This window comes from Chrysochloris asiatica, unplaced genomic scaffold (genome assembly GCF_000296735.1).
Source record: "Chrysochloris asiatica unplaced genomic scaffold, ChrAsi1.0 scaffold00050, whole genome shotgun sequence".
Lineage (NCBI taxonomy): Eukaryota > Metazoa > Chordata > Mammalia > Afrosoricida > Chrysochloridae > Chrysochloris > Chrysochloris asiatica.
Window position 1 is genome coordinate 13190133 of NW_006408568.1, and position 21876 is coordinate 13212008.

Below are 21876 nucleotides of genomic sequence, written 5' to 3' on the forward strand. Positions count from 1 at the left end.
TGGGGATGTGTTTTGAGTTAAGGTTATCTCAGGGCAATAGCTTTGGAGGTTCACCCAGCCTTTAAAGCTCCAGAAAGTCTAAAAAGAATTTCATAAGAATTTGAAATTCTGTTCTTCATTTCCCTCCTTTTGATCAGGATTGTTCTATAAAATCTTTTATCAAAATGTTCAGTAATGATAGCTGACACTATCCAGTGATTCTGGCCTCATGACAAAAGAAGCAGTTTTAAAGTCATCTTGCTTTGTACTTCATTCAAACATTTTTATGAACAGTATAACACAGTGTTCAGCGATTCCCAACTTAAAACTTTTGGAGATTTCAAGAATGTGGCCTTCTCTGAGACAGAAACACAATTTGAGATTTCAATAAGATTTATCTGCCAATAAAGGTACTGATTATCTAGATCTCTCAAAGTACTTTCGATACGACTGTCTTTTCAAAACATCAGATTTGCACAGACTAAATAGATGAACTTTTATATACGTTCCTGTGACTACAAATCACTGAGCGCAAGGATATAAGCAAACCCATGATGCTGATCATCGTGGACTCCTGAGACAAGCACATTTCTCACAGTGGGAAGGCAATATAATATAATGCAGATACGGCAAATATGTGGTAAAAGTGCTATAACTTCTCAGAAACTCACAGTAGATATTACTTATTCATCACCGTCTTAAAATTATTCATGCATAGCAGGTACCTCTACAAGTCAATTGGCAATTAATCTATTGGATCAAGAACCTTACAAAGCAGGCAACAATCAAAAAACAAACCAAAGCAACATCACTTGGGTTTAAGTCTCAGTTTTGTGGCTTTCTATCTTTATGACCTTGGTTCTATTTCTAAATGATCAATAACTATGTCCATTTGCAGCTATTGCAGGGCTTGATGCTAGTGTTGGGCACATAACCTTATAACTTGGAGGCACTAGGTTGCAGCCCTACGATCTGCCTGTCCTTTGTCTTCACCTCACCTTCTGAACACCCCACAGGGCAATGAACTCTATTTTAGAGTTGAAACATCAACAACTCACATTGCTTACCCTCAAATTCCCTAAGTCACCCTTTCCATTGTTGGCCAGCCTGAAATGAAAATTCTAAGTCAGAGTTCTTGAGTATGAAAGCTGACTATAGGAATGAGTCTTCAACTTTGCAAATAGACATTTACCTTGGTCAATAATGATTTGTATTACTTGTGCTAAGTTACAAACACTGGATTCATTTTAGGGTGTGACTTTCCCTAAGTTCTTTGTGCTAATTGATAAGGCCATGTTATAAAGCTGCCATCTTTATCTCTATGAGGTGTTATATTAAAAAATTGAAAGCCTAAATGTTGTGGTTGGAATATACTACCACAAAGCACAGAATTGGAAGTCAGACAGTTAAAATGTGTTACAGTCCTTACAATGGATCAGCCTCAACTTCTGATAACCCACTGCTATTGAGTCAATTCTGACTCACAGCAATCCTATAGAGTAGAGTGGAACTACCCAAGAGGGTTTCTGAGGTTCCAGAAATACCACCACAATACCACCAGGGCTCCTTCTACTTCTGCAATATTGTTCTAAATCCAACATATTCAGCTTACTCACTAGTGTTGGGAATGAAAATGCCAGCAGAACATAGTTCTAGAGACTATATTATTAAATAACACAATGAAAAAGTAAAAACTACCCACAAACCTCAGAAGTTGTGAATCCATTTGTTTATAATATGATCTTCTTCTAAAGCATTCTTGCCAAAACTATGTGGGGGGCCTTGGCTACACAAGGAGGAAAGAGAATCAAACTCAAAATCAGTCCAAGGCTGATTCCTATGAAGTGGAGGTCAAACATGCCTCCACCCTACAACCTTCTTTACCTTATTCTGACACCAACCATCTCTCCCACAGCACTCTCTGCTTGACATCTGGATTTGACAATCCATTGCAGTGGAGACACAGAACTCATAATAATACTCATGATTATGGGGTTTATTAGGGAAATGAACAGGGTATAAAATTCAGGATCTGAAACAACTCAGGGAGAAACAGTTCTCCAGTCAAGACTGCCTCTTGTTTGCCATATTGCAGGCACACCTCACTTTTGTCTTTGGCCTCTCAGCCGTGTGGTCCCACGGCCTCTGCCCTGCTCAGGCAAGTGTTACAAAGCTCTTTTAGCTAGTCTGTGAATGTCCAAATGGCACATTCTGTAAGCCAGTCTCCTGCTTGTAGGCAGTCAGATTTACTCAGTCCATGGGCCTAGATCCCTCAGCTGCTCTGCCTTTCCATGCCACTGACTCTGCCATCACCGCTTTTCTAGGCAGGGCTCTCACACTCTACTCATGTTCTTTCTTCTTGATGGTCCTAGAATCATCTGTTACTGCCTCTGAGATGGCTCCTTTTAAACCTAGTTGTTGTTGTTAAGTGTCATCGAGTCAATCCTGACCCATAGCAACCCTGTATAGGATTTTCAAGGAGCAGCTGGTGAGCTTAAACCTCATAGGGATGGCAAAACTAACCAATCCCAGTCATAGAGTCCGGTATACCTATCTGCATGATCCTACCCAATCACTTGGTGGGAATTAGAAGACAATGGGTAGAAAAGCCACATCAAGTCAATTCAAGGTACCACAATTCTTTAACAAACTAGTGAAAAAGCATGATCAGAAGTGATGGTATGCTACTGAACCCTCTACATCAGGGATGGTGAATGTCTGGCCCAAGGGCTATATAAGACCCTCGAAATCATTTGGTCTGAACCTGCCAATACAATCACAGTTCTAGCCATCATGTTGTTGTTGTGAAGTGCCGATGAGTCAGTCCGGACTCATAGTGGCCCTGTATAGGATTTCTGGGGAGCCTTAATTAAATATTTGACAAATATAGCAAGCTAATGTTTAAGTTGATGATTTCATATGATCCATGAATTATGTTATAAAATTTTAGAAAAAAGGTTCCACATCCCTGGCTCTACATGAACAAAATACTGAAATAATTATTTTAAATAAAATAAATAAATTTATTTAAATTTATTTTGGCTTCAGTGTTTATTCAACTGAACCAATCAAATACAGATTACACTGGCAGGGTCAAAGTTTTCTGCTTCCTTTAGCGCAGTGCCAAGTAAAAACAGATGCTTATTAAATGCCTTTAATCATGCAGAAGACGGCTGTTTGCAAAGTCAATTAAAACATCTTTGCCTTGCTGTGACTGCAATTTCCTCTTTTAAAGCTAAATTTATTCTGAAGATGTTTCACTTTTATTTGCACGACTGTTCAAACTCACTAGTTACTCCTTGGAAACCCTATACAGGGTCACTATGAGTGGAACCAACTTGATTTAACACTTAACAACATCTGTATAAGTAATGTAAAAATACTTTTGTTTTTTTCTTCCCAGGCCTTCAATGTGCATTCATAGTTCATTTGTCATATTATTAGTTCATATACAGGAAAACATTTGTTTCCCCAAAGAATGTTCTTTTATCTTTGAACCCTTTTGATTCTTGGCTGTCCAAATGGTAAATTTGATTTAGCGAATAACTAAGACCACATTTCTTACTCAATGCGACCTGATATCACAAGGCAAATCCCATCTGGAAAGCCTTCCTTCCTTGAAGCTGTACTCATCAGTAGGATGCAAATAATACTGCTCCTGGACCTTCTCACAGGGTGCCAGGAAAACATTTCAGCTCCCACAATGGACATTTCCTAGATTCTCCTCCAGGATCTGGTAACGATTATGCACAAACTCCCCACAGCTTTCCCCAAGGTACACATTTCTGAAACTCAACCGAGGCATTATCACAATGACGATTATACCTGCAATGCGCTGACCTAGAATAGGGTGCTGAACACAGGAGCCACGTCTGAAAGCTTGGTATCACTAGGACCCCCATTTTTAAATAACATGCCCCTCCAACTTGGGCTCACCAAAATACACAAGACAAATCCAGCAGAGCACGTCATCAACCTCCGGAATGAACGTCATCAGAAGTACTTATCCAGTCCTAAAGAGCTGTGACTAGTAACTACCTTAACCGCCATTGTCTCAAATAAACCTGGGACTCTGGGGGTCCTTGCTCTTGTGCCTTCTCCTTGATCCCCCACGCCCTCACGAGCATGTATCCTCTTCTCTGCTCAGCACGTACCCACATCACCAAAGAAAAAGCTGTCTGTGTACTCTATGTCCATGCTGCTGGTAGACCGGGTGACACCTCAGCTTCTTGTCCCGGTGACTCTTGGCACCCGGACCAGGACCAGGGCAGTGACGGACCCGGGGGGAGGTGGGGGGGGCAAGTGCCGGGCGCCGCCGTCTACCAATCGGTGCATTCAGAGCTAAGCGCCTGGCCAGAGGTCGCCCAGAGCGCCCTGGGAGTTGTAGTTTGCTCCAGCCAGTCCTTGCGCGTTTCCTAGCCTGCTGAGAAGCGCCGCGTCACTGTGGTAAGCGTCCAGACCTGCTGCCCTTTGGTGGACACGCCAAAGGAGTATGTCTATATGTACATGAGTCCAGTGCGAAAATTCACACCGATCTTTTGTATTTATTGAGCTCGGAAAAGGCCCCAAGTTCCTTCTCGCTTCAAACAAACATTCAAGGAAGTACTTAAGACCTGGGCTGGTGTTAATAATCTCTCTCAAGAGAAACCAGATTTAAAATATTTGAAGTCCACTTTTTAAAAACTCACTTTCAAGTCGTTAGGGACAGTTTAAAAATTCAATGTCTCTCCAAAATTCTTTGCAAATTAAAGCGGGAACACAGTCTAGCAGAAATTTGTGTTCCCAAATTAATACAAGTAAACAAGAGTATTTGAGTATTTACAACGTGGCTTACAAACTTCAGAAGGCTTGACCTGGTGAACTGCTTCCATAAAGATTACAGCGTAGAAAACTCTATGGGGCAGTTCTACTTTGTCACATGGGGTCGCTATGAAAAGGTACCTAACAATAAAACAACCTTACAACCTTGTCACTAGATTCCCCAACTATTCTAATCTGTGTTTATCCTAAATGTAGTAGTTTGGGCTCAAATTGAAAATTACATAAATCATCCAGTCAGGAAATAGGTAGACTAAGGAGCTCTGGTAGCATAGTGGTTACAAATCTGGCTGTGAACCGCAAGGGCAGCAGTTCGAAACTACCAGCTGTTCCACGGGAAAAAGATGAGGCTTTCTGCTCCCGTCAAGATTTACAGCCTCGGAAACCCTGTACAGGGTCACTATGGGTCTGAACCTACTCGACGGCACTTAACAACAACAACAATCAAAGAGTAGACAATTTCATCCCTCACCCTTTGCACTGCTTCTCTGATCGGGGTCTTCATTTTCTGTGGAACCACTGGTACTGTTTTCAGGAGGGATTTAAACAAAATGTTAAAATCTGAAACACATGGGAATGCAGAGCCCCAGGACTGAAAATGAAATTTCACTGTACACTCTGAAGCTTGTCTACCAATATTAGACTCTTGCAAGTTTTGTTGCTATATAACATACCAAACGCCATCAAGTCATTTCTGACTCATGTTGTTGTAAAGTGCCATCCAGTCAGTTCTGACACATATTGACCCCTGTATAGGGTTTCCAAGGAGCAGCTGGTGAGCAGTTCAAACGACTTTGCAGTCTGGCGCATTAGCCCACAGCGTCACACCAGGGACCCTAAATGGGTTTCTGAGGCTTTAAATCTTTACTGGGGCCAAAAGCCTCATATATCTAGCTGTGCTTCAAAATTGTATATGCTATAGAAATTGCCAACAGGTCTTTTTTTCTCTGTACATTTTAGCGACATTGTTTACTTTTGTCAAACTGTGTATATGTCACCTTCATTTAGTGTTTGTTACCTTTCCCATCACCAAAAATAACAAGTGTCTACTATCTAGAGTAGAATGTGGTGGCTCTGTATGGTAAATGCTGGGCTGCAACCCACAATGACGGCAGTTTGAGACAACCAGTAGATCCACAGGAAAAAGATTAGGTTTCTGCTTCCACAAAGCCTTGGAAGACAATTTCATCCCTCACCCTTTGCACTGCTTCTGTATACAGGGTATACAGGCTATGAGTCGAAACCAGCTTGACAATGGCACTTAACCACAACTATCTAGAGAGTGAGTTCCCTCCTCCCTGCCCCAGACCCTGGTAAGCTCTAATGAACATTGTTGTTGTTAAGTGCTGTTAAGTTGGTTCTGATTCATAGCAACCCTAAATGGGGTTTCTGAGGCTGTAAATCTCTTATGGATACAGAAAGTCTCATCTTTCTCCCTTGGAGTGGTTGGTGGGCGCAAACAGCCAACCTTGTAGTTCGCAATCCAGTTTATCCTACAGAAGCACCATGCTCCCCTAATAGACATTTGTTGTTGTTGTTAAGTGCTACCAAGTTCTTTCCGACTCATAGCGACCCTGTATAGGATGTCCCAGGAGTTGCTGATGAGCCAAGTTTATGGTTAAAACAGATTTTGCTGCCTAGCACATTAGCCACAGTGCCACTGTAATGTTTACCTGTTTACATTTACATGTTTGCATTTCACAAAAGTGAGAACTTACTTTTTTTTTTTTTTTTGGTGATTTGCTTAATATAATGTCCACCAGGTTCATCCATGCTCCAGGAACTCATTTTCCTTTCTCGCTGAGTAGTATTCCAACATTACATTTACTTATCCATTCATTCATTGATGTGTATGTTAAACTATTTCCATCTTTTTGCTATTGTGAATAGTATTGTGATGAACGTAAGTGTGCACGGGTCTGTCTGTGTGGCTTCTGTTAGATCCTTAGGGCATATACCTAGGAATGAAATTGCTGGGTCATAGGGCAGTTCTACCTCTAGTTTTTGACAAACTATAAGACTGTTTTCCACAATGGCTGTTATATCTTACCCACAGTGGATGAGGACTTCAGTTCTCCATGTCTTTGTTATCTAGTGCTTCTATAACACAAATACCACAAGTGATTGCTTTAACAAACAAATTTCTTCTCTCAGTTTAGGAGACCAGAAGTCTGAATTCAGGGTGCCACCTCTTGGTTTCTCTCTCTGTTGGTTCATGGGGAAAGTCCTTGTCTCCTTGCAACAACCCTGGGCCCAGTGCTCCTTGTAAATCTCTGTGTCTAGGTATCAATTTTCCTAAGTCTAGAAGCTTCTTGGAGTCTTGGTGTAGCACTGTGGGTTAATGTGCTGGACTGCAAAGTTGGTTTGAACCTCCTACCTTGTAGTTATCAGTCTAGAGCTACATATTATTGTCGTCATTGTTAAGTGCTGTTGTGTCAGTTCCAAGAAGCAGCTTGTGGGTTTAAACTGCTGACCTTGTGGTTAGGATAAACAATGGACTGCTAACTACAAGTTGCTCCTCGGAAATCCTACATAGGGTCTGTTAGAAACAGCACTACTCTCCTGGTACCAAAATTTGTCATCTTTCTTGGTGGTAGTAGGCCCCCTTTTGTCTTTGTAATAGGAAAGATATTGCAGGCCACATCCTTGAGGAAACTTCCCTTCAATTGATTGGCTACTCGTAGCACGTCCCATCACAGAGGTGATTACATTATATTAGAGCTCATAATGGAAGTGATTATATGACATCTCATTATGGGGGAGCAGTACATTTTAAACCGCCAACCCACTGTGAATCCTCGCCCAGCCAAGATACAATACCCTAGCGATAAAAAAAAAAAAAAAAATGATTACGATTGCACCTTTGGGATCCTCTGAAACAGTCACCATAATCTTCTGACATGACCTTTCTGCCTTGAACTTAAATGACCTGGAACTTGTTATTGTTATTTGTTTGCTTATTTGTTTTAAGATTGGGTGGATTATTTTAGTGATACCTATCCCCTTCCCTAAGGAGCTCTGGTAGCGTAGTGGTTACGAATCGGGCTGCGAACCTTAAGGTCAGCGGTTCGAAACTACCAGCCGCTCCGCGGGAGAAAGATGAGGCTTTCTACTCCCGTAAGGATTTACACCCTCGGAAACCCTGTACAGGGTCGCTATGGGTCGGAATTTCCGACTCGATGGCACTTAACAACAATCCCCTTCCCTAGCTTTGGTAGTGTAGTGGTTACAAACCAGGCTGCGAACTGCAAGGTCAGCAGTTCGAAACTACCAGCTGTTCTGCAGGAGAAAGATGAGGCTTTCTGCTCCTGTAAAGATTTACAGCCTCGTAAACCCTGTACAGAGTCGCTATGAGTCGGAACCGACTCCACGGCACATAACAACAACAACAACATCGCCTTCCCTCTCCCCACTATGTGAAACCTCTGATATTCTCAGGGAGGTACAGTTTGGCTTATGGCGCTGGTATTACAGTGCTATTGGTGAGACTCTTCCTTTAAGATATTCTTAATAACCGTATAAATATAATTTGTACTTAAAATCTTCCTCAAAAGGAAAATCTAAGCCCAGAAGGCTACATTGGTGAATTCTGTCAGTTTTGAAGAAATGTTACCAATTTTAATAAAAATATTCTGGAAATTAAAAGCAGTGAGAATATTTTATGAGTGATTGTGTAAGACCAGAATTACCCTGATACCAAAATCAGACAAACACATTAGAAGAAAACGAAACCACACACTAATGTTCCTCAATAAAACAGATGTCAAAATCCTTAACAAAATATTTGTAATTCACGTATAAGTTCACTAATATGAAAAAGGGTCACATAGCTCCTGAACAAACTGGGTTTATCCCAAGAACTTAGGGTTGGTTTACCATTTGAAATCAATTACTGTAATTCACTGTATTAACAGACAAAAAAAATTACATAATAATCTTAACAGATGTAGAAAAGCATTTGCCAAAATATAACACCCCATTACGATAAAAGCGCCAAAAGACTAGGAATAAAAGGGAACTTCCTTAATGTAAAACTGCTGTTTTTAAGTGCCCTTGAGTTGGTTCCAACTCATAGCAAACTTTTATAGGGTTTCCAAGAAGTGGCTGGTGGGTTTGAACTGTTGACCTTGTTGTTCAAACTGACCTCACGATCCAGTGCTTATCCTACAGCACTAAACCAGGACTCCATAAATTAGGCATCTACAAAACACCAAAAAGTTAACATCACACGTAATGGTACAGATTTTATGTCTTTCCCTTAACATCAGGGATAAAATAATGATGTTTGCTTTTGCCCTTTCTATTGAACATTGCACTAGAGTTCTTAATTAGTAAAATTAGGCTAAATATATAAATAAATAAATCATACAGGCTGGAAATAAAAAGTATTTTTGTTTGTAGACAAAATGTTTGTCTTTGAAAATCCTAAAGAACATGCACACACAAGCTACTAAATAAGTGAGATCAGCAAGTCGTAGGCTACCAAGGTAGCACTCTGGTAGCGTAGTGGTTACAAATTGGGCTGCCAAATTCGGGGTCAGCAGTTCGAAACTACCAGCTGTTCCGTGGGAGAAAGATGAAGCTTTCTGCTCCTGTAAAGATTTACAGCCTCGGAAACCCTGTGCAGGGTTGCTATGAGTCAGAACAGACTCCACTGCACATAACCACCACCACAAGGTCAATAAGGAAAAATCAACATATTCTTATGTACTAGCAAGAAACTACTGTTATGTTCAAAATTTTAAATACCATTAAGGATAGCATAAAAAATGGAAAATAATCAGAAGTAAGTATAACCAAGTATGTACAACCTGTACACTTAAAACTACAAATGTTGCTGACCGAAATTTAAATGGACCTAAATAGACAGATGGCACTGGTGTGGTGCTGTAGGATCAGCTACTGATTGCAAATCACAAGGTCGGCAGTTCACACCTACCAGCTGGTCATCGGAAACCCTACATAGGGTTGCTATGAGTCGGAACCAACTCAACGGCACATAACAACAACAACAAATGGACACATCATGGTTTCAAGACTCAGTAATGCTAAGATGTTATTTCTCTCCAAATTGATCTATATACTCAATATAATCCCAACTAAAATCCAAGCATGTTTTAAATTTTCCTGGGTTAGAAAATGGTAAATTGATTTTAAACTTTATTTAGAATTCAAAAGACCTAGAATTCCCAAAATGTATTTGCTAAAGGTAATGCAAATTAACGCCATAAATATGTGTCAATGTGGCTGGGTCATGATTCTCAGAAGTTTGACAGTTATGTAATACTATGAAGTGTCATTTATGTGATGATTCCCTATAATTCTTAATATCCAAGTACTAGAAGCAATCCAATGTCCATCCATAGTACAATGGATAAAGTAAAGGTGCTATATACTCACCTACATGTTGTTGTTTTTAGGTGCCATTGAACTGGTTCTATCTCACAGCAACCCTGTGAACAAGAGAACAAAACACTGCCTTCTCTGGTGATAGACTCATATTTGTTGCTGTTTGGAATTTTTGTACAGTCACCATATCAATCCATTTCATTGAGTATCTTCCTTTTTTTCACTTACCCTCTACTTTATCAAGCATAATGTTAGTCTCCAGGGACAGGACTCTTCTGATAACATGTCCAAAGTACAGAAGACGATGTCTTTACATCTTTGTTTCTAACGGGCATTCTAGTTGTGTTTGTTCATTCTTCTGGCATTCTAGGGTTGATTTGTCACAAACATCATTATTCAAAGGCAACAACTATTCTTCAGTCTTCCTACATAAACAGCAATGAAAATTAAAGGACACAAAAATGTGATGGATCTCACAAACATAACATCCCTCCAAAATAACCAGAAATAAAATTAATTATACATAATACAATACAAGGACTTCTGGCAAGTACAGATAGGAGAGACCAAATGAAATAGACAAGATGAAAATTATGGCACCCTGAACTTCAGAGGGAAGGTTAGAGAAGTGGATTGAGTGCTTGCTAGGAGGAGAAGCTCCCCCATTCATCCACCCCCAGGGTGACTGACTGTGAGAAGGAGATTGATTGGTGAATGGTCCAACAGATGTGGTGTGACCACCTTACGAGCAGCTTTGGCAACAGAAGGTGGCCTGGCAGAGCAGATTCACACAGGCAAATGGAAAGTTGTGATTTCTTCTTTTTTTCCACACTCCCCTGGTGACCAGAGATGTGGCAAGCTCCCACACTCATCCACCCCCAGTGTAGACTCTGTTCTTCTGGAATTCGGAGCCATGCCAGGGTGAGGCAGGGGCTAGCTGCACTGTTTTGGTGTCTGGATTCAGGCAGGCTGGGCTCCAGACCTACTATATCCACAACGCCACCAGAACAGCATTTAACCAGTCACTCGAACTCCACAGTCCCTGTGGTTCTAAAACTGAAAACAGCTTCATCAAGGACCTCCATGAACAACTTCCAGATGGAGTACCCTGAACAAAGATAATCCCAAGGCTGATAGGAATCCCATCTAGGGTCAAGAATTCTGCTGTCACATCTATCCCATATCCACCTCATGAGCTCCTTGGCTTGCAGCAACCCCCCAGAGTTTTCTTCTTTCTGGATCAAACAGCTGCACTGCTTTTTTGGTTTTTGGTTTTGTTGATTCATTTTTTATTGCTCACTTAATCTTTCTCCACTTTCTTCTCTTTCCAGTCCCTTGAATTTTATCTTTTCTATGTCCATTTTTGTGTTTCCTTCTGTTCGTCTGCTTCTCATTTCTGTTCTTTCTTTCTATTCTTTGATCTTTCTTTACTACTCTCTATCTCATTTCATCTTTCCACTCCCTGGATTTTCTGGGGTTTTTTTTTTCTTTCTCTTTATTATTAGTTATTTTATTTCCTCTCTTACTTTTTCTTCTATAGCACCATTTCCACCACTCCTCTGTCAGTTTGTCATATATTGTGGTGGCTTGTGTGTTGCTGTGATTCTGGAAGGTATGCCACAGGTATTTTAAATACAAGCAGGGTCACCTATGGTGGGCAGGTTTCAGCTGAACTTCCAGACTAAGACAGACTAAGAAAAAGGAGAGATGGACTACTTAAGAATACTTAGTCACTGAAAATCTTATGAATAGCAGTGGAACACGTCAGATATGACCAAAGTATTGAATGTTGAAATGTGATGAAGAACATCAGAATACTGTCAGATAAAGTGCCAGAAGATGAGCCCCTCAGGTCGGAAGGCACTCAAAATACAACCAGGGAAGAGCTACTTCCTCAAAGTAGAGTTGACAATGATGGAAAAGGAGTAAGGCTTTCAGAACCTCTATTTGCTGATGGGGCACAGCTCAAAATGAAGAGAAACAGCTGTATACATCCATCAAAAATAGGAACATGGAATGTACAAAGTATGAATCTAGGAAAATTTGAAGTTGTCAAAAATGCGATGGAACATATAAACATCGATATGCTAGGAATTATTGTTGTTAAGTGCCGTTAAGTTCCGACTTCTAGCAACCCTATATAGGGTTTCCAAGGAGTGACTGGTGAGTTTGAACTGCCAACCTTGATGTTCAAACCAACCTTTCGGTAGAGTGCTTATCCATACCAGGACTCCATGCTAGGCATTAGTGAATTGAAATGGACTGGTATTGGCCATTTTGAATCTGACAACTACATAGTTTACTGTGCTGGGAATAACAAATTGAAGAGGAATGGCATTGCATTCATCAACAAAAAGAACATTTCAAGATCTATCTTGAATTACAACACTGTCTGTGAAAGGATGATATGCATACACCTACTAGCAAGACCTGTATAGCGTGACCCTGTATAGCGTTTCCAAGGAGTAACTGGTGAGCTTGAACCACCTACCTACCTTGCAGTTCAGCACATTAACCCACAGCACCATACCAGGATTCAGAGATGAAGTGACACCAATCTCCTCAAACTATTTCAGAGTATAGATAAGGATAGAAAACTCCCCAAATCATTTTATTAAGCAAGCATATCCCTGATACTAAAACCAGACAAGGATATCAGTAAAAAAAAGAAAATTATAAACCATTATTCCTCATAAACATGATCACAAAAACTCTCAACAAAATCCTACCTAGTAGAATCCAACAATGTATCAAAAAGCAATATATCATGACCAAGTGGGATTCATACTAGATATGTATGCTAGGATGGTTTAACATTAGAAAACCAAAAAATATAATCCACCACATAAATAAAGCAAAGAAAAAGAATCGCTCTGTGATTGGTGCAGAAAAAGCATTTGACAAAAATCCAACACTTTCCTGATAAAAACACTCAACAAAATAGAAATAGAAGGTAAATTCCTCAACATAATTAAGGGCATATACACAAAATCAATGTTAACAATAATCTCAATGGAGAGAAACTGAAAGCATTTCCCCCTGCCAATGGGAAACAGATAAGGATGCCTTTTACAGCCTTTCCGATTCAGTGTTGTATTGTAAGTCTTAGCCAAAGCTATAAAACAAGAAAGGGAAATAAAGGCATCTAAATTGGCAAAGTAAAACTCTCATTATTTGCAGATATGACCCTATACATACAAAATTCCCAAGACTCAGCAAGAAAATTACAGGAACTAATTGAAAGATTCAGTAAGTGGCAGGGAACAAGATCAACATACAAAAATCCTTTGTTGTTATTAAGTACCATACGTCTAGGGGCTTCTAACTACAGCGACCCTGTACTACAGGTGTATAGATGCTTTTTGTCCTGCCAAAATTTCTAACATCATTCACGGGCCATACAAAATTATTAACTTAAAATTTAGCCTGCCATATTTGGTCAAACATTTAATTTAAATCACCCCTGGTGTGACGCTGTGGGTTAATGCACCAGACTGCAAAGCTATTTGAACTGCAAGGTTGGTGGTTCAAGCTCACCAGCTACTCCTCAGAAACCCTATACAGGGTTGCTATGAGTCAGAACCGACTTGACATCACTTAACAACAAATGTGATGGCTGGAGTCCTGGAGTGGCACTGTGGGTTAATGTGCTAGACTGCAAAGTCCATTTGGACCAGAAGGCTGGTGGTTCAAGCCCATCAGCCACTCCTCAGAAACCCTATACAGGGTTGCTATGGGTTGAACAGACTCAATGACACTTAACAACAACAATGTGATAGCCGGAGCTAAGTTTGGCTAGACTGGGCCAGACCAAATGATTTCGAGGGTCTTGTCATTAGAGAAGGATATCATGTTTGGTAAGGTGGAGGGTTAGAGAAAAAGAGGAAGACCGCCAGCGAGATGGATTGGCAAAGTGGCAGCATCAATGGGCTCAAGCGTGGCAATAATTGTGAGGTTGGCCCAGGATCGGGCAGTGTTTCATTCTGTTGTACACAGGGTTGGTACCAACATGATGGCACCTAACAACAACAACAACAACATGGAGTCCTGTTGTGGCATTGTGGGTTAATGTGCGAGACTGCAAAGCCATTTGAACTGCAAGGTCAGAGGTTCAAGCTCACCAGTCACTCCTCGTAAATGCTATACAGGTTCGCTATGGATCAGAACTAACTCAGTGGCACTTAACAAGATGGAGTCCTGGTGTGGCTGTAGGTTAATGTGCCAGACTGCAAAGCCATTTGAACTGCAAGGTCAGAGGTTCAAGCTCTCCAGGTGTTCCTCAGAAACCTTATACAAGGTCCCTATGGGTAGGAACCAACTCTAAGGCACTTGACAACAACATAGGGCCTAAGGGCTGGGCATTCCCCACCCCTGCCATAGGGTTTTGGAGGAGCTGCTAGTGAGTTTAACTGCTGACCTTACAGTGCCACACCAGCAGTCCTTTACACTAACATAGAAATATGCTGAAAAGGAAACCAGGAAAAGAATACCATTTATAATGTTCCTGTTAAGTACCATCCAGTTAGTTATGACTCATAGCAGCCTTATGTACAACAAAAACACCGCCTGGTCCTGCACTACCTTCACAGTTGCTGCTAGACTTGAGCCTATTGTTGCTGCTACTATGCAAACCCATCTCACGGGGGTCCTTCTCTTTTTCCTGTCCCTTGACTTTACCAAACATGAAGTCCTCCAAACACTAGTCACTCCTGATATGTCCAAAGTATGAGAGACAAAATCTGGCCATTTTGGCTTATAAGGAGCATTATGGAGTCCTGGTACGGCACTGTGGGTTAATGCACTGGACTGCAAAGTTGATTTGAACCATGAGGTCCAAGGTTCAAACTTACTAGTCGCTCATTGGAAACCCTATTCAGGGTAGCTATGGGTCGAAACAGACTCAATGGCACTTAACAAGAAGGAGCATTCTGGTTGTACTTCTTGCCACACAGATTAATTAGTTTGTTCTTCTAGCAGTTCCCGATATCTTAAATATTCTTCTTCAACAGCATAACTCAAATGCATCAATTCTTCTACAGTCTTCCTTGTTCATTTTCCAATTTTCAAATGCATATGAGGTGATGGAAAATACCATAGCTTGTGTTAGGTACACCTTATTCCTCAAACTGACATCTTTGTTCTTGAACAATTTAAAGAGATCTTTTGCAGATATGCCTAATGTAATACTTTATTTGATTTCTTGACTGCTGCGTCCATGAGTGTTGATTGTGGATCCAAGCAAATTGAAGTCTATGACAACTTCAGTCTTTCATCCATTTATTATTATTACTTTTGGTCTAGATATGAGAATTTTCATATTCTTAATATTGAGGTGCAATCCACATTGAAGGCTGTAGTTTTGATCTCCATCCGTAAGTATTCCAATTCCTCTTTGCTTTTAGCAAACAAGGGTGTTAATGACTCTTTGTCCAATCCTGATGCCAGGTTCTTCATCTAATTCAGTTTTCTGGATTATCTGCTCAGCATATATATTAAGTACTGTCAAAGTATAAAACCCTGCTCAGCATATATATTAAATACTGTCAAAGTATAAAACCCTGTCACCCACATTCCCTAATTTTAAACCTTTGGTATCCCTTTGTTCTCTTGGAACAACTGCTCTTATTTTATGTAAAGGTTCCTCTTGAGCACAATTAAGTGTTCTGGATTTCCACCCAGTTGAATGCCTTTGCATTTTTATGTTGTCTGCTTCTCCAGTCAGATCTTTTCAGTTCTTGAGCATACTTAATTCCACTTCTTCTCAAGTCCTTGCTTTGCCTTCTGTTTGGAATGGTCTTCCTCCAGATCTCCCAAGGATGGGTTCAGTTTTTGTCACTGAGATGTGACCTCAAATAAACTTTATTAAACTCTGCCTCTTTTGTCTGCCCTCCAACTTCTGCCACCATCCTCAGCATTTCCAGTTTGTTTTAATAACACCTACCCTATCTGTGTGGTGCTGTGGGGTAATGCATCAGACTATAAAGTTGTTTGAACTGCAAGCTCACCAGCTGCTCCTTGGAAACCCTATACAGGGTCGCTATGGGTCAGGATTGACTTGACAGCACTTAACAACAACAACTCTTATCTGTATTTGGCAAATCTGCTCCACAAAACCTTTTAAAAGTATTGAAAAACAAAGCTGTCAGCTTGAGGACTAAGGTGCACCTGACCCAAGCTATAGTATTTTCAATAACCTTATATGCATGCAAAAGCTGGACAGTGAATAAGGAAGACCGTAGAAGAATTGATGCTTCTGAGTTATGGTGTTGGAGGAGAATATTGAAAGTGCCGTGGATTACCAAAAGAACCAACAGATCTGTTTTGGAAGAAGGGCAGCCAGAGTGCTCCTTGGAGGCCAGGATGTTCAAACTTCATCTCTCATACTTCAGATATATTGTCAGGAGGGACCAGTCACTGGAGAAGGATATCATGTTTGGTAAGGTAGAGGGTCAGAGAAAGAGGAAGACCACCAGCGAGATGGATTGGCAAAGTGGCAGCATCAATGGGCTCAATTGTGGTAACAATTGTGAGGTTGGCCCAGGATCAGGCAGTGTTTTGTTGTTGTACAGAGTGTTGCTATGAGTCAGTACCAACTTGATGGCACCTAACAACAACAACAACTAGGAGTCCTGGTGTGGCGCTGTGTGTTAGTGCTCTGGACTGCAAAATTGGCTTGAGTTGCAAGATTTGTGGTTCAAGCTCACCAGCTGCTCCTCAGAAACTCTATTCAGGGCCACTCTAGGTGGGAATTGACTTGACCGAACTTAACAACAACCCTTATCTGAAAGTCTATGTTCTTGTTTACCTGTTTACTGTTTGTTACTCAGCTCTAGAATGGGTTCAACTATGTGGAAAGACCTTGCTGATCTTGTCCTCAGACTCTTATATAATCCTAGTTCCTGTTGCAGTACCTGATACACAGCAAATAATAAAACACATAAATGAATGTATAAATACTTTCATACTCCAATTACAAGTCACAGTGCCTGGCTCAGTGTAAGTATTTGTCGTGGATAAGGAAAGAGCTGAATTAATGTTATTTTTGGTCAGTTTAGTTCTTTCCGTACAGATTATAAACTTGTAGAGACCGTGTTCCTAGGGTGCTAGTACATTCACACATGCCACATAACACATGCTAAATTGAAGCAAGGACGAGATTTGGGAATCAACTCATTTTGCAAAAAAAAAAAATGTTTTAAATCAATGCCACAGAAGTTTCCCGGGAAAGCAACCAACAAATCTTACGCTGCTAGAAACCAGCTCTCACCAGCACGCGCAGGTCCTCAACCCACGTGTATCTCAGCGCACGCATTTCCTCCACCTCCCACACTGTGAGCCGTGGGAGACTTTCACTGGGCTCCGCCCTTCCGGTTCGCCGCTGGCGCCAAATACTAGTCTCCAACCCTAAGAAGAGCTTCTGGCCTCGCGCCTGCGCAGAGGGAAAAGGCAAGTGCCGCGTGTACGGCAAATGCGACTTGCGCCTGCGCTTCGGTATCTTCTTAGTGATTCGCTCCTACCTTAAGATGATGCCACAGTTCAATTTTCACTTTCTCTTTTTTTTTTTTTTTTTCTCGTTTTCCTTCTGCAGTGAGGTTTTACTTCCGGTTGCTTGCGCCTGTCTGTGAGAAAGTCGACATGTTCCCTTAGGGTGTGTAGCGTCACCGAGTGCTTTCTTTTTTATGACTTTTTTTTGGAAGAACTGGATGGTCAGCTGAAGAGTACGGCGGACCTGACGGCTTCTAGCCGCGATTTCTTTGCCTACCATTTTCAGAACCGTGGAGTGGCGTTTACTCGAAAAGGAAAAGAGTGGTCCAGCACCGTCGCCAAAACCCGGGACTCGCGGCTTCCCTCTCTGCTGAATTCCCCCTTTCTCGCAGTCGCTTCTTGTTTGCTCTCTTGGCAGAACGACCGAGAGAAAGAAGATTGGCCGCTTTTTCGGACGAAATGCAACGTGAATAGACTTGGCTTCTTTTGAGGGAGAATTTTGGAGAGCTTTTCAAAACTTGGGGTTGAGGTCGCCTTTTGGAAATTCACGCGGAGGGAAAATTACAGAAGCTACTCGGAGTATTCATTGCTGAGAAGAAAGACATAAATATATATATATATTTGTAAAAAAATTGAAAATACATGCCACATTTGGCTAGCAGTGACCGAGAGAGAAGCAGCACATGTGTGAGAGGAGCGGACAGAATCTGAAAGCATGGGAAAGAAATTGAACAATTATCTGAAGTCTTCAGGGGCGGCAGCTCACAGTACAGGTAAAAAACCGACTCCATCGGTTCTGGGGCGCACTCGTTTGTGCACCTGGATAGACAGATCGCTGGCTGGAAGGAGAAGCGCCAGTCCTCTGAAATAAATGCACAATATTTATAGCTCCTCGGGACTTTTGTGGTTGCTGTTTTAGGGGCTTTGCCGTTCAACTGTTTAAAAACGATGATTGGTTTTGCATGTTTCTCTCGGATGAGGGATTAACGCGTTGCGTGTTTGCCCTGCGCTGGGGTAGAAGGGGTCGGTATTTTTCCGATACCTACTCTGCTTTTTAAATAACTGCTTTTTGCAACCGGTAGCCCTTTCCAGTACTGACTTGTAGATCCTAATTGTTTTTAGGAAGTCATCATTTTGCCAATTAGTATAGGGCTTTAAATTTCCTCTTTCACTTTTTTGAGACCAAAAGTCGACTACGATGAAAAGATTTCGTTTGATTGGCAAAGAACTAGTTCATCCTCGTGAGTGTTACAGTTCAGCATTAAACACTTGGCAGGTTTCGCTCATTCAAGTTGAATTGACTAGAAAATAATTTCCCACAGGTTCTGTTTTTTACGTGTAGTGAAAATATACACAAACATTCAAGTCTACAATCTCCATATGTATTTTTCAGTGACACTGGTTAAATTTCTTCACTTGCTTTTTGAAAGATGCCTGCTGAAGTTTATGAAGAGATTTGAGGCAATGTTTGACTTTTTTTAAAGTTAATTATAAAAAGGAAGTTTATTCACTCCGAAGATAAATTTAGCAAATTTTTAAGTAATGCAAATAGAATTGCATTTGTTGATCCTTGCAACTCAACATTTTGTCTGAAGGTGGCACTAAGCAGCATTTTGTGGGAAAACGTGGCAGATTAACCTCAAAAAATGAGGAAGATACTTTGAAAACCCCCATAGTTCTCTTAATCACTACTTATTTGTCATCTTTAAATTGAATTGAGCCCCTGTTGCCCTTTTTCATGCTTCTGGCAAGATAAAATTGTTGTTAAGTGCCATCGAGTCGGTTCCAACCCATAACGACCCTGAACAGGGTTTCCGGGGCTGTAAATCATTACCGGAGCAGAAAACCTCATCTTTCTCCCGCAGAGTAGCTGATAATTTCGAACTGCTGACCTTGAGGTTCACAGCCCGATTCGTAACCACTACGCTACCAGAGTTTAGAATGAGCAAATTTATGAATAGGACTGTACCAAGTGAGATATGTAGTTAAGGGGCTTCAAAAAGTAGGCGAAAAAATCCATTACCCGTAATTTAAAATTTCCATGAACTCTTTGAAGCCAACTTCTACATGGTATTGTAGTAATTTAGTGACCTGAGGTCCCACACACTGGTATTGGGGGGCGGGGGGCATTGGAATGAAAAAGGGGAGGATGGAAAGAAAAGGAAAAGGGGATGTTATAGGATGATACTGGTAGTAACTTTATCCATCAACATTTGTAACAAAGCAAATGTGCTGTAGTTTGTAAGAATACTCTTCTGTTGAAAATTGCCTTGTAGAATAAAAGAGCTCTATTGATGGCACCTAAAAACAGCAACAGTACTGCGGGTTAATGAATGCATTGGTCTGCAAGGTCAGCGGTTCAAATTAACCTCGGAAACCCTATACAAGGTCGCTATGAGTTGGAACCAACTCGACAGCACTTAACAATATTAATACAGTATCTTTAAGGAGCTCTGATAGCATTAGTGGTTACGAATCAGGCTGTGAACCTCAAGGTCAGCAGTTTGAAACTATGAGCTGCTCTGTGTGAGAAAGATGAGGCGTTCACTATGAGTTGGAATCCACTCCGCGGTACTTAACAACAACAAATCATATTTTTGGTGTAGCACTGTAGAATAAACTCAGGACCGCAAGTTTGGTTTGAACTACAGATCAACAGTTCAAACTCACCAGTCGCTCCTTGGAAACCCCATACTGGGTCACTGTGAGTCGGAACTGACTCAATGACACTTAACGGCAAAAACGTGGTAACTTTATGGAGTCCTGGTGTGGCGCTGTGGGCTAATGCACAGGACTGCAAGGTAGGTTTGAACTGTAAAGTCAGAGGTTCAGGATCACCAGCTGTGCCCCGGAAACCTTATACAGGGTCACTATGAGTCAGAACTGACTTGACAGCACTTAACATACAGCATCTTCAATAAATATCTAATGCTGGTGGGACAGGGGAGGTGAAAACATCTGTCACAAGTATTTTAAGAAAGACAGTGTTTTGAAATGATGTGTCTTGTATTTCTATATATATATTTTTTAAATGACGATACTGGATTATATGCTTCTAAATTGACCTTAAGTGATAGTTCCCTTTTATAGGCACTGACTCAGCAAGTACTGGATGGTAATACTATTTCTATTTTGTCGACTAACAACTGAAAGGAGTTCTGGTGTGGCACTGTAGGGTAAGCACTGGATTCGACCTCAAGGTTGGTTTCAATGGCAAGGTCGGTGGTTGAAACTCAACAGTCACTCCACAGAAACCTTACTTAGGGTTGCTATGAGTAGGAATCGACTCAGGAACACTTAGCAATTCTTCTGGTGTTGCACTGTAAGATAAGCACTGGATGTGCCTATTCATATAGAATACAGCAGTAGTTAGGTCTGTATGAACCAGAAAGTCAGCAGCTCAAACCCACCACCCTATACAGGCACTATAAATCGGAACAAACTCTAAGGCACTTAACAGTTCTTCAGTACTCATCAAAACCTAGCAATTTCAGAAAGGTTAGCAGCACTGTAGAGTTTCAAACCATACCAGTGAACTTTTCATACTCTGACACATTAAAATCCATTGGTCTGCCTTGTATCATGAAGGAATCTTTAGCTCATATAGCGGTCATTTAGAAAACAGTGGTTCACTGAATTATGCAGACTTAAAATGATGATACATCTCATATAATGCTTTTTAAATTAGTAATAAAAAGCATTGTTAATATCACCAGTACTTTGGTAACTACTGCCGTATTCTATATGAATAGCGACGTTTGGGCTATTACTGGTAGTGTTGCCATAACATTCTTGTTCATGTCGCCAAGCACTTATACTGTAAGATCTGCCAAAGCTGGAACATGTGCAAGGTGGGAGCCTGTGTAAGGTAGAAACCTGTCAGAAAAAAAAAAAGTATTTTCTGTTAAAATGAGGGACATAAAAGTGGTGACTGCAGACTACTCTGTCAAAAGAAACCTGGAAAAATAACTCCAGTTCTCACAGGTTTCATTCACAATACTTTCATTAGGACAAATAGTAGTGGAATTGCTGGGTTCTTGTTCAACTTTACTAGATTATGGAACTTTTAAAAAATGGTAGTTCTGGTTTATACTCAATCAATGGCAAATGTAGATTCCCCCGGTTGTTGTTATGTGCCATGCATATATCATTGTTGTTGTTGTTGTTAAGTGCCATCGAGTCGGTTTCGACCCATAGCGACCCTGTACAGGGTTTCCGAGGGTGTAAATCTTTACGGGAGTAGAA

The 21876-nt window shown here is 40.9% G+C and overlaps 1 protein-coding gene and 1 pseudogene across 1 annotated transcript in view; one reads left to right on the forward strand and one right to left on the reverse strand.

The window, feature by feature from the left end:
* LOC102830584 overlaps window positions 1-4176 on the reverse strand; it is a 13684-nt pseudogene extending 9508 nt beyond the window's left edge.
* Window positions 4177-18346: 14170 nt separating this feature from the next.
* The window catches only part of FAM208B (family with sequence similarity 208, member B), a 120477-nt gene continuing 116947 nt past the window's right edge, over window positions 18347-21876 (forward strand). Inside the window, exon 1 of the mRNA XM_006862790.1 lies at window positions 18347-18404. Coding sequence (XP_006862852.1) covers window positions 18347-18404 — 58 coding nt within the window. The remainder of the gene's footprint in view (window positions 18405-21876) is intronic.